The 12,039-nt window shown below is 32.4% G+C and overlaps 1 protein-coding gene across 1 annotated transcript; it reads right to left on the bottom strand.

Moving 5' to 3' along the window:
* Positions 1-2,034: 2,034 nt before the first annotated feature.
* On the bottom strand, positions 2,035-3,685 carry LOC128176917 (uncharacterized). Its single transcript, XM_052843438.1, has 2 exons — positions 2,684-3,685; positions 2,035-2,601 (listed from the first exon to the last, which is right to left on the bottom strand). Exons 1-2 carry the CDS (start codon positions 3,683-3,685, stop codon positions 2,035-2,037), a joined length of 1,569 nt encoding a protein of 522 aa, XP_052699398.1.
* Between the last annotated feature and the right edge of the window lie 8,354 nt (positions 3,686-12,039).

Below are 12,039 nucleotides of genomic sequence, written 5' to 3'. Positions count from 1 at the left end.
TAATAAATCCATGCTCGAATTTTACTGAAAATTTGTGTTTACATTTGTATCAACAACCTGTGACAATATGTGTTGAAGTTCTACTAAAGATAACTCTTCCTTCCCAGACCCCGATTTTATATGAATTTAGTTTACATCTTCTCTCAGTTTATTTATTTCCCGACTTGGCTGAAATACATGACTGGCCTTAAATTCAGTTCCGATTTTCCGTACCTGTAATCAACAAATGCATGACAGTAAATAGATTTCTGAGCACATGCATTTCAAATCACCCTTTTTTCAAAATGTAAACACGGCGGATCTACACCATACAGGTGTGTATTGTTTTGTATCGCATCACATTTATTCAATTGACAGCCTATAGAATTGAAAACACGCATCTGTTGGGAGTCGCCTTGGCCTCGGGGTTAGTGTACAAAAAAGTGTACAGGAATTGGAGGCTATTGGTCGCGGGTTCGAAACCCGTCGTTGCCGTTTTTTATTTCCTCTTTCAATTGAGTCAGAAATGATTTTTCTCTAATTACTTTTTATTTATATACATTTTGAGGAATTTTTTAAAACCATTTCGAAAGGTGTAAAGGCTTCTAATTGTTCTATGAACAATTAATTTACTAGTTCGTTTTGAGTTTCAATTAAAATTTTATTTAAGTGAATTTTTTTTCTGTAGAAAATAGTCCTTGTTATTAACAATAAACTACACCGAAACCAATGGGGAATTTTACTGACTCATCGACTATCAGCCTCCTCCTACCTTTGAACAATCTCTCATTCCTAAAATACTTGCAGGCTATCGTAAACTAATGTCATCTAAGGTATATTGGTATGATGTTACATTTCTAAAAATGTGTGGTACGATGTTTTTCAACAAAATGTACGTAACCTGAAACTTTTCTTAAGGTGGCTTACTACACCTTGAAATATTTTCTCAGACCGAGGAGAGAATCTAAAAAAAGATATGACTTCAATATTTTTAGACGAAATGGAAATAAATAATAACAATGTACATGTTCAATTTTTCTTTGAATGCTTAAAGATGTAATCACGTTTTGTGTACTTAATCTAAACCATATATTTCCTAATTTCATAGTAACATTTTGATGCTACTACTGTTTATACAAAATCTGAGTTCCAGTTTACAAATCACTTTCTACGTTTGTTGACTCATAATGCAGGTATATATCGATACACTGTTTACCTTTAACATATAATGTCCACATTATCAACGCTTGAATTTGGTCCTATAATATACACAAACAGATTTTAAATATATTTGTGTTTAAGGGGCAGGAATGTGATATATCGAAATTTCGTGTATTTATTCTTTATCATTATGCCCACAATGTCATTCATTTTCTCAGCTTTAGCGCTGCATTTATTCAATAGCAAACTAAATAAATGGCAGTTTTCTATTGTCCTTTTTCATAATAAAGAACTGTATATCTTTATTTGAAAAGGTAGACAGCTGGTTTCACACTTTTCTTCTGAGTCCCCGTTTCAAATGTCTTTGGGAAGTTCCCTCTTAAGTTATATTTTTCAAGGTAAAGGGAATTTTAAATACCTGGGTTTTTAAAGTTTTTTTTTAAATTTTTTTAATTATTTGTTAGTTTATATATATATATATATATATATATATATATATATATATATATATATATATATATATATATATATATATATTTGTAATACATTCGCAAAGGGTTGTTAATATTGTTTTTTTTTATCTACTTAAGTTTTGGTATGTTATATCTGGTTTATTCATATCCTGAATAAAGTCGTTTGCACGTCGTATTCAAGCAAATATTAATTAAGTATTCATAATGTAAAGGTCACATTAAGTCCTCAAACAAAAATATATACAACGCAAAGTACTGATTAAAAGCCTTAATCTAAGATATGGGGCACTGACATTCTTTTTAACATTATACACATTTACACGATTGCATGTTTACATGTAACAAAGATGTACATAAGCACAGTTTCTGTACATTTCATTTACACCAATTCTGTATGTTTATTTTATGCAACACAGTTTGTTTACATATAATATTGTATTTTCTTCATTTTACCGGTGTAGTGTTCAGCCACAAAGAGGTTGTCTCTGGTGTCCACACATAAACCCCATGGACGGTGTAAACTACATATGTAAAAGTAGCGGAGGAACTGTCCGTCCTGATCCAAGATGTGGATACTTTTGTTGTAATAGTCTGCTGTTAGGAGCCGACTAAGGCTGTCTCCAGTGATGCCGCGTGGATAGAATGATCCCCTGATATTGAAAAAACCATTGTAGGTAAAGCGGAGTTTTCCGGCCTGATTGACCACCACAACAATATCGGCTTTACAGTCTGTCACACAGATATCTAGATTCCTGTTCTCGATGATGTATTTTGTGCGATAGCCAGATGAATAGATCTTTTTTCCTTCTTCATATGAATAGAGAGGCTGTCCTTTGTCATTATACTGAATACTTTGTTTTTCTTTGGCGCCAGAGTAACGCGCAACTTTTGTTTGTTTATTTTCATCATTGTTCATGATAACCAGAAGGTCACCAGAGGAGGTAATACAGACACTTTGAGGTCTCCACTCTTTTAGTTTGATGAACGTCTTTGTCTTCTTTTTTTTTATTCACTTTCTTCACAGTTCTATCCTCGTAATTAGAATAAACTAGTTTCCCGCGCCTTGTTACCGCTATGTCCTGCGGAATGTTACTTGGATTAATTTTGGTTGATTTCAATAGTCCCCCCCGGAGGTTATAGAGTCTCATAATGTTGTCCTCACCACAAGTCCATATTTCCTCATCACTGAGACAGGACACACTGCGTAGATTCCATTTTCCACAGTCGGTGTTTATATCTGTGATGATCCATGGAGCATCAGTGAACGGTCTGCCTGGGGAAGAGGACTCGGCAGCTAGGGAATCCAATGGACAATCACTTTCTTCTGTTTTGATAGATAACGCTGACAGAGAACCAAACTGTTGGTTTAGCTGTTCTTTGCTAATTTTGTGAGGGGTAAAACGTGGTAAGGAAACTGTAAGCTTAGTAAGCTCAGTTTTGAATTCAGCATTTCTAGATTGGTAGGCAGAGACACTACTGACATCATTTGAGTTCAGTAACTTTTCCAAATAAGCAATTCTTTGTTTGATTTCAGATTTGGTGCGGTTGATTCCATTTTTCTGTTTTCGTAAGACATACTTGTGATTTAGTTCCATCTCATGAAGATCAGATTTCAATTTTTGAATAATTGAATTTATTTCTTCGATAAAGCGTTTCCCATGTTGGTCGATTTCTTGTGTCAAATTTTGTGAGTTTATATTCATATCCGTCTGTTGATCTAGGATGTAAGATTCAATCTTTCCGTATTTAGGGTAAATGGTTTTCTTTAGCTCTTCTAGATCTTTTAGAATGACATTTTTCATGGTTTCAATAGATCTTTGACCTTGTTGTTCTTCAGAGGAAGCACATGTTGCACAATTAAGAAAAGCAAATGAGGAATGCTTTTGGCATTTAGGAGTAGATACTTTTTTTCCAAATCGCACCACATTGTGATCTTTGGATTGATCTGAGAGATGTTTTCCTACACAGTCATTACACAGTTGTAAGTCACAAATCTCACAGTACATAGGGGTGGCTGTGGTCTCACAGAGATGGTATCGTAGCACACCCGTGGCCCAGCTGCGGGGATCCATGCTCAGACACCTTGAAGGGAAGTTTTTATTAAAATTCTGAAAGAGAAATATCTCTTTGACACACACACACACACAAATGGTGCAGCCGATTTTTTGAAGGTACATAGTGCTTTGAAAAGTAAGGGTTGACACGTCATAGATGTAAAGGTTTCTTGCAACTTGGCCAACATTTTGAAACTCTTAATTTGATCCCACCTGACCAGCATAAAAATGTTTATACTGATGTTGATCATTATGATCATATTGTATCCAAAAAACTGTTTTAATGTGCAACGATAAATAAATAAAATTGCATGTACAAAAAGTTTTAAAAAACAACAGACCTCTACGATTCAGCATGGCGTCTGTTTGAGTAGAATTTCCCCTCTTAGTTTACTTCTTGGTATTTATCACATGACTATTTTAAATATCATTTTAAAAAAACGTGGAGTCTACTCGAGATTCAAATTAAACATCCTCTCCCTATGAAATTGTTAAAATCCATTGAGATAGTTCATTCATTGCATAGTATGCAAGTTCTTTCTACAGTTGTACATGAAATTCCAGGACGTCAAACGTAATTATTAAAGTCTTTCGTCGTTTCAAACGGAAGAACTTATTGTTTTCGTATTGTTCTTATCATGATTGCCTGTTTTATTTTTTCCAAATTTTGTGCACTCGATTTGTCAACATTTTTAGCTCACCGAGACGAAGTCAGGGGGAGCTTATGCTATACCCTCGGCGTCGGCGTCCGGACCTGGTTAAAGTTTTTGTTGCAGGTCCTGTATCTAAGCTATTACTTGTCCTATCTTCACCAAACTTGCATGGATGATGCATCTGGACCTACTTATGGACTTTGAAGACTTGGATGCTGAATCTGAGTCCTAAATTTCAGATGCTGGAGGGGATTATGGTTGTTGGACCAGGTTAAAGTTTTTGTTGCAGGTGCCCTTTGATAGCAATTTCTAAGTTACTGCGAGTCCGTACTTCACCAAACTTGCATGGATGGTGTGTCTTATGATACTGATGCACCCGACAGGCTTGAGTGCTGAATCTGAGCTATAGGTTTCGGATGCTGGAGGAGGTTAAGGTTTTTGGAGCAGGTTTAAGTTTTTGTTGCAGGTGCCCTTTGATAGCAATATCTAAGTTACTGCTGGTCTGTACTTCACCAAACTTGCATTGATGGTGTGTCTTACGATACTGATGCACCAGGCAGGCTTGGATGCTGAATCTGAGCTATAGGTTACAGATGCTGGAGGAGGTTAAGGTTTTTAGAGCTGGTTAAAGTTTTTGTTGCAGGTGCCCTGTGATGATTATATCTTAGTTACTACTTGTCTTAACTTCACCAGACTTCCATGGATGGTGCATCTTATGATAATGATGCACCAGACAGGCTTGAATGCTGAATCTGAGCCATAGGTTTCGGATGCTGGAGGAGGTTAAGGTTTTTAGAGCAGGTTAAAGTTTTTGAAACAGGTGCCCTCTGATGATTATATCTTAGTTATTACTTGTCCTAACTACACCAGACTTCCATAGATGCTGATGCACCTGATGGGCTTGAATGCTGAGTCTGAGCCATAGGTTTCTGATGCTGGATATGGTTAAGTTTTTTGGAACAGGTCACATGTTTATAGATAATAGTACTATTTCAAACTTGCATATTTGATTTAACTATATTATAAATGAAACGCAGTGGTTGCTTCAGATGCGAGCCTGATCTCCATTATCAAGGATGCTAAAGAAATCTCCTACCTCACTCAAACCATCTCGATAGATAGATGTGTTTGTTGATAAATGATATAACATGATTCCTATGATATAGTATTGTATGGTATAAAACAATATTGTTTAATATGATACAATATAATATCATATGTAATATTATAAAAAGTTATATGATACAATATGATATTGTATCAATTTTTTTGATATTTTATGTTATGATATTGTAACATGATATCGTTATGTATAGTATTGTATATTATGATACAATATTGTAATATTGCAATATCATAATATTATATTGTATTATTAATTAATTTTTTTATCACATGATACTATTACATAAGATATTGCAAAATATAATATTGAATCCTATGATACAATATTGTATATTCTATTATATTGTTTCATACGATATTGTATAATATGATAAAAGTTTCTGTAATATAGAATTATATCACATGAAATTGTATATTCTGATACTGTTATATTATATAATATCATATCATATGATATTGTATAATATGATATTGGTTTTATGATATGATATATTATCACATCACATGAAATGTATTGTATGATATTGTAAAATATAGTATTGTATCATATGATACAATATGTATAATATAATGTTGTATTATATATTTTACTTAATCACATAATATTGTATCATTTGATATGATACAATGTTGTATCAAATTATATTGTATCATATGATACAATAGCATATTATGTTTCAAAAATGATACAGTATCATACAATATCATACTATATTATACAATATAATATCATATGTTTCAATGTTATGATGTATTATGTAATATTATATTGTAATATAATACTATATTGTTTTATATATTATGATATTGTATTATGTGATCAAATACAATAACGTATAACACAATACAATGTCATATCATACGTTACAATATCATATCTCATCATTGTTTATAATGGTATTTTATATTATATGATATATGTTGTAAATATGATAGGATGCAATATTTAATTTTATATTATTGTATTGATTAACATATGAACATATGATTATCATACAATTTTTTAACAGATGATATACGATATTGTGTCAAAACAGAATCCATGAATATCCAAGATCATAAAGTATGATTTTCATTTAATATGATAAAGGTGGTCTCATAAAGGTGAAGTCTCATAAGGGTGATGTCTTGTCTCGGTGAGCTTTGTAATCTGTGATTACCTATGTTTTTACAGGCAATGAGACGTGATCGATCTGAATTCTATATGTAGTTGTATTTTGTCGGTTGAGATTTTGGGCCGATTTTTAAATTTTTTTACGACCTATTTTATGCAGAGCTGATCTCAGAAACTATCAGAGATATGACTGCGACATTTTGAGGATAGGTAGTCTGTAGTTTGAAGTTTTGTGTCACAATTTTTGTACGTTTTCGTCTTCGTCGTATTATCAGTTGATAATTTGTAAAGATAAATATATAACAAAAGTGGTAGAGAATTAAAAATTTTTTCATACAAAATCATGAAAAAAGGGCTGTCCTCTTCAATTAGGGACCAAGACATTCGTAATCTATGTTAAAAATAGCTTAAAAACGATAAAGATTTTGTAATGCATTATAGAAAGAAAGTTGTTGTTCGTTACAATATCTATAAAGAAAAAATCTATGCCACGTCAATTATTTACGTAATTAAGGATTTTAAGGGGCCAGAGTCCTTAAACTTTGACTCAATATATCTGGAGAAGGAGACATATTTTGTTAAGCATTGTAGAAGAGAATATGTATGCATTGATCATTGGCAGCGATATCACCTATCTAAACAGCATTGCGTGTCCCCATTAAGGAACTACAGGGCTGGCCCTTAAAATTTTCAATTAATTTTTTTAATATTCTTAAGTTCTTTTCACACTGTCGTGTATCTGCACCGGTAGTGACATGTTTGGATATCGTGAAAATGGCGAATACAATTAAAAAAAATGATTGTGTGTCCTTTTTTCTATCGACAACGAGGTAAATATTAACTAAAATATCGTAATAATCATTCATATTTTTCTGAAGGTTTTGCAGTTGAAAAAAGTGTGCGCTATTTTTGTTCATCGTAAATAATAACGACTTTTTTATAGGAATATCAATCGTTAACGTGTCATTTAAACGCTAAAACCAAGATCTATTTCGAAATAACGTAGATAATATAACACCTACTAAAAATATGAAGCAGCCAAAATTAATTTAAAACAATACACTAACAAAATGAAATCATTTCAATATCTTTTTAATACATTAATATGTATAAAAATAGCAATAACTTCATGCACCTTCCAAAAAAGTAGTACGGTTTGGATAATTAAATTATTCCGGTTTGGATGCTAAAATATAAATTGTGCTAATGGCATAGTTTGAATAATTTAAAGATATAGCATTTTTTATATATAAGGCATAAATGGAGCAGTTTGCATCTTATCGGTGTGCAATAGAAGATACATTTTTTTAAAAGATAGTTGACCCTTCAATTATACAGCATAAAAAAGATCAAAAGATCTTAATATACAGACGGTGAATTTTTCTTTCCTGTCCGACAGTTTCATAAACGCCATGAAAACAAAATACTTCCACATGTTCGAAGGGGACTAAAACTGGATGACTAAGTTCATTTCTGTAGACAAGCATGTTTTTTTCTTCTGATAAAATGGTATATTTAGTATATAATTGATAATTTTGGTCGGGGCGGGGTCAAATCCAATAAAGCCCGAAGTGAAATTATCACCTCACAGTATCCAAAGAATGATTCCATATTACTTATATTAATCTAATTCACATCAATTGTACGATAAGATATTTGAATACAAATAAGCAAACCCTACTTGCACCTCAATAACACGTCATTTAAATTTATTGGACTGAATAAAGTATACAAAATTGATACGTTTGTGTTATCACATGAAAAAAAATGAAAATGTAAATATAGTTTTATTATACTTTCATGTTAAATACTGAAATCTGATTGGTTTAGACGCAGTTGATAATCCGCTCTATTACCCTCAGCGTTAGCAACACACTCAGCAACGGGTAACACAACGAATTGTTACATGCGCGTAAATTATGCGCGTACGGTTCGCCATTGAATTCACGTCATTTCTAAATAAAAGCAGTAAAAACATTTATAAAATTAAGACACTCAGTATAATAAAATAAATAGTGCCTATTTGGGAGGATAACAGTTGAAATTGACACCCCTCGAAAACCATTGTCAACCTCCGCTTCGCGTCGGTTGACAATGGTTTTCTCGGGGTGTCAATTTCAACTGTTACCCTCCCAAACAGGCACAATTTATGTAATATTAATTTTTTTTACTGACATCTCAAAAGAATACTTTCTTTAATTTTATAATTATAAAGAAAATATGTTTTAAAACTTGAGGAACACAATAACAATGTAAAAAAAAGTTTTTCACTTTTAACCTAAAAGCAATACATCATTGCCTGACCTTAACAGACAACTATCTACTACTTTAATGGCAATCGACTATATGATGTGTATATTCAGTTATTCTGAAATAATATTTATAATCGTGTTTGTTTATTTTTTAAACAATGTACTTCATATGCCTATCACATGACGATCTCCATAATTTTATATTGAAAGCATGATTTGCAGTGAGGGCATGTATATCACACAGTAGCGATACTATATTCCCTTTGCGAGGGGGTAACTAAATTAACCGTTTGCACTCACATTGTAGTACTGTAAGGTCGTTTGCAGGTACCCCATTATATTTTTTTAATGTTTCATGGGAGATAACTCTACTTCCCGGAATTATGAAATCCAGAGCATTCTGCATAATATGTGTGCCTGCTAATAAATAAACGTGCCGAGCCTGACACTCTCCTCTGTTTTTTTTAGGGATAACAACATATTAACCACATCCAAATCATATCAGATGCGTATCCAAACCTCTCCTATTTTGAAAAACAAGGTCACCCAAACCTGTTCCGTTGTTCAAAATTAATCGACATAAACTGCTTATTTACATAATTTTAACATAAACTTCGTAGAACTTTGAAGATTTTATATGCTTTTAAATAGATTTGACGATTCTTTTAATGTAAAAGTAAACAATGTAAACCTTATATAACACAAAAACTTATCAAGGAATAAACGGAGCCGCCATTTTCACTTTATCCAAACGCGTCACTACCGGCGCGGATACACGACAGTGGTTGCAGCATACTTCAGTACACTCAACTGAGTGAACTCTGCCATGTCAATTTAAAAATCAACAGTCAAAATGATAATCTTTAGTAAATGTCGACCAATTCTCATTTCGTGTTCTTTACAAAACGATTTGTCACCTATGAAATCGGCAAACAAAAAGTTTGTCCGACTAATAAAAAATTCGCGAAATGAAATGAAAGAGGCTGTCTCCACATATTCGGCTGTATAGCAAAATTTCACCCTTAACTGGCGGCAACTGACTGATTTAGAAATTCAACAAATGCATCGGCAATAAACGTTAGAATTTTAAATTTCATTGCAGCATAAGCAGAATTATAACATGTCTTCCAGACACCTGTGAAATAATTCAAGAGGGATGTCACCAACTAGCCGTCAGTAAGAATGACATAAGCAAGCCATGTGACGGACCGGTTGAGCACAAGTTGTTGGATGAAATGTCTAAAAAATAAAACAAAAGATTAAATGTTTGTACTGTCTGTTCCCTCGATCATTATCATCGATAAATTATCACCACAATAGTGCATTTGAATTTAAGGTAATTAATTATATAATTTTAATTTGTTGCAGATAAAATTTATCAAATAAGATTTGAGAAAAAATATTTACTGAGGTAAAGCAGATAGAACATATACAATTGTGTAGTGGAAATGTACTAAAACCATGGTTTACCTACAACAAATGTTTTCAGTTACAGTTCAATGCTCCTAAAGTTAGAGAGCGGAAGTTCTTTTTTTTTTCTAAGTAAAGGGACATAGCTCTGACAAAAATTATAAAAACTTGACAACATTAGATTTACCTGTATTTTCTGGTAGAATGATATACATGTATTTTTCATGTAAGAACTAAAAATGGCTACCGACAAGAACAATTGATATTGTCAAATTTTCGGGACAACCAGTCCCTTCTTCAGGACACTACAATTAACACTACGAGAGAAACTATAAAAAGACAAATACGTTTTAAAAAGTTTTGATTCACAGTGCTTGAGAAGGTGTTGGCAATGCTGCCGATCGCATTGGAATGATCAATCGACTGCTTCATGTAACTTCACGCCTGATTGAGTTAATTTGTTTGTTAAATTTGACGTCCAAAATAACAAGTTTAGCTTTTTAAAAAAGCTTTACCGTCTTTTACTCTTCACAACAATAAGATAACAAATTTTAAAATGTGTGCTTTTCAAGCGTACGTGCTTAAAATTAAAAATTATTTACAGCGTGTTATTAACTTGAAATCGACCTAGTTGGTAAAAAGAGATCTAAGAAGGGGTTGTATCACTGTAGTAAAATCAAAGTTAATACAATTGCATTCAGTATCATTCAGTTTTACTAATATTAGTTTCACCGTTTCTAATGTACAAACTTGTTTACTGATATTAGCCATACCTTATGAAATTTCATTGGTATTTGTATAATCAAAACAAAAAGAAAAGAAGAAATTATTTCAAGTGATGTTACAGAATATTGCTTTTAACTAGTTAACAGGATAATGAAAGCCTGAATTTCACTAAGAGCCATTTTTATTGTTCTTTCGTTTTCTCACTTTTAAAGATTTGAAATCTACGAAAATTGTTAAGTCGTACGTAAAAACGATCCTCAGAAAATTATCTCCCTTTTGCCGAACAGTATAATAACCAATGAAATAATTGTAAAATTTCACATCATGTATTTTCTACCAATCACAAAGGAGAGGAAGTGCACAGCCCGGAGACTAAATTATTTCAACTCTTTATAGTTACCGTCTTCAAAGGAAGACGGTTATAAAGGACAATTTAAACCCCTGTCATTAAGTCGTATGGCGCTTAGTGTAGAGCCGAATTATTAATCTTATGAATTGACTTTACAATGAATCATAGTTTGATGTAAAGTAGAAAAAAAAAGAAATAAATCAAAATACAGAAATATTAAATTTATCAAATAAAAGAAAGTAAAGGAAACTAATAACTGAAAGAGGCGCCGTTGACAGTTTTAATAAAAGTACTATGGGCGAATTTATTGATCAAAAACTAGTTTAGGTTTAAATTTGGTTTTGATAACTTTTTATTTATTTGCAAAACTGGTTTTGAACTATTTTGAAACGAAATATAGTTTTTAGTATTTATTGGCTTTAAACTGAAACAAGTTTCCAGGAAACCTAAAACCACCTCCGAGTGCGGTTTCGGGGTTTTAAATCCTTTCAAAATGGCAGAAAGAGAGGTCTTTGAAAGAGAGTTGTTAATATTTAAGTGTGGCACATGTGTCAAAGTTTGAACTCAGCAAAGCACATGGGTATCGTCCTTACTTTAATATATGTGTCTCAAAGGATTTATGATAGTACATATAGTACTGACCAAAATAATAATGTGGAAGAGAGCGATTCCATTAATACTAACACTGAGAATTATCCTTTGCATTTACAACAGCCAAAGGAAAAACTTGCAAAGTGGTTGAT

The sequence above is a fragment of the Crassostrea angulata genome, chromosome 3, assembly GCF_025612915.1.
Source record: "Crassostrea angulata isolate pt1a10 chromosome 3, ASM2561291v2, whole genome shotgun sequence".
Lineage (NCBI taxonomy): Eukaryota > Metazoa > Mollusca > Bivalvia > Ostreida > Ostreidae > Magallana > Magallana angulata.
Note: the sequence above shows the minus strand (reverse complement) of the source record. Positions and strands in the feature narration are given on the sequence as shown.

Bases quoted from the DNA above. Each gene is read 5' to 3' on its own strand.
- LOC128176917 (XM_052843438.1), bottom strand. From the start codon at position 3,685: ATGGATCCCCGCAGCTGGGCCACGGGTGTGCTACGATACCATCTCTGT. The intron at 2,602-2,683 runs GTAACAAGGCGC...AAGAAGACAAAG, and splicing joins ACATTCCGCAGGACATAGCG to ACGTTCATCAAACTAAAAGA.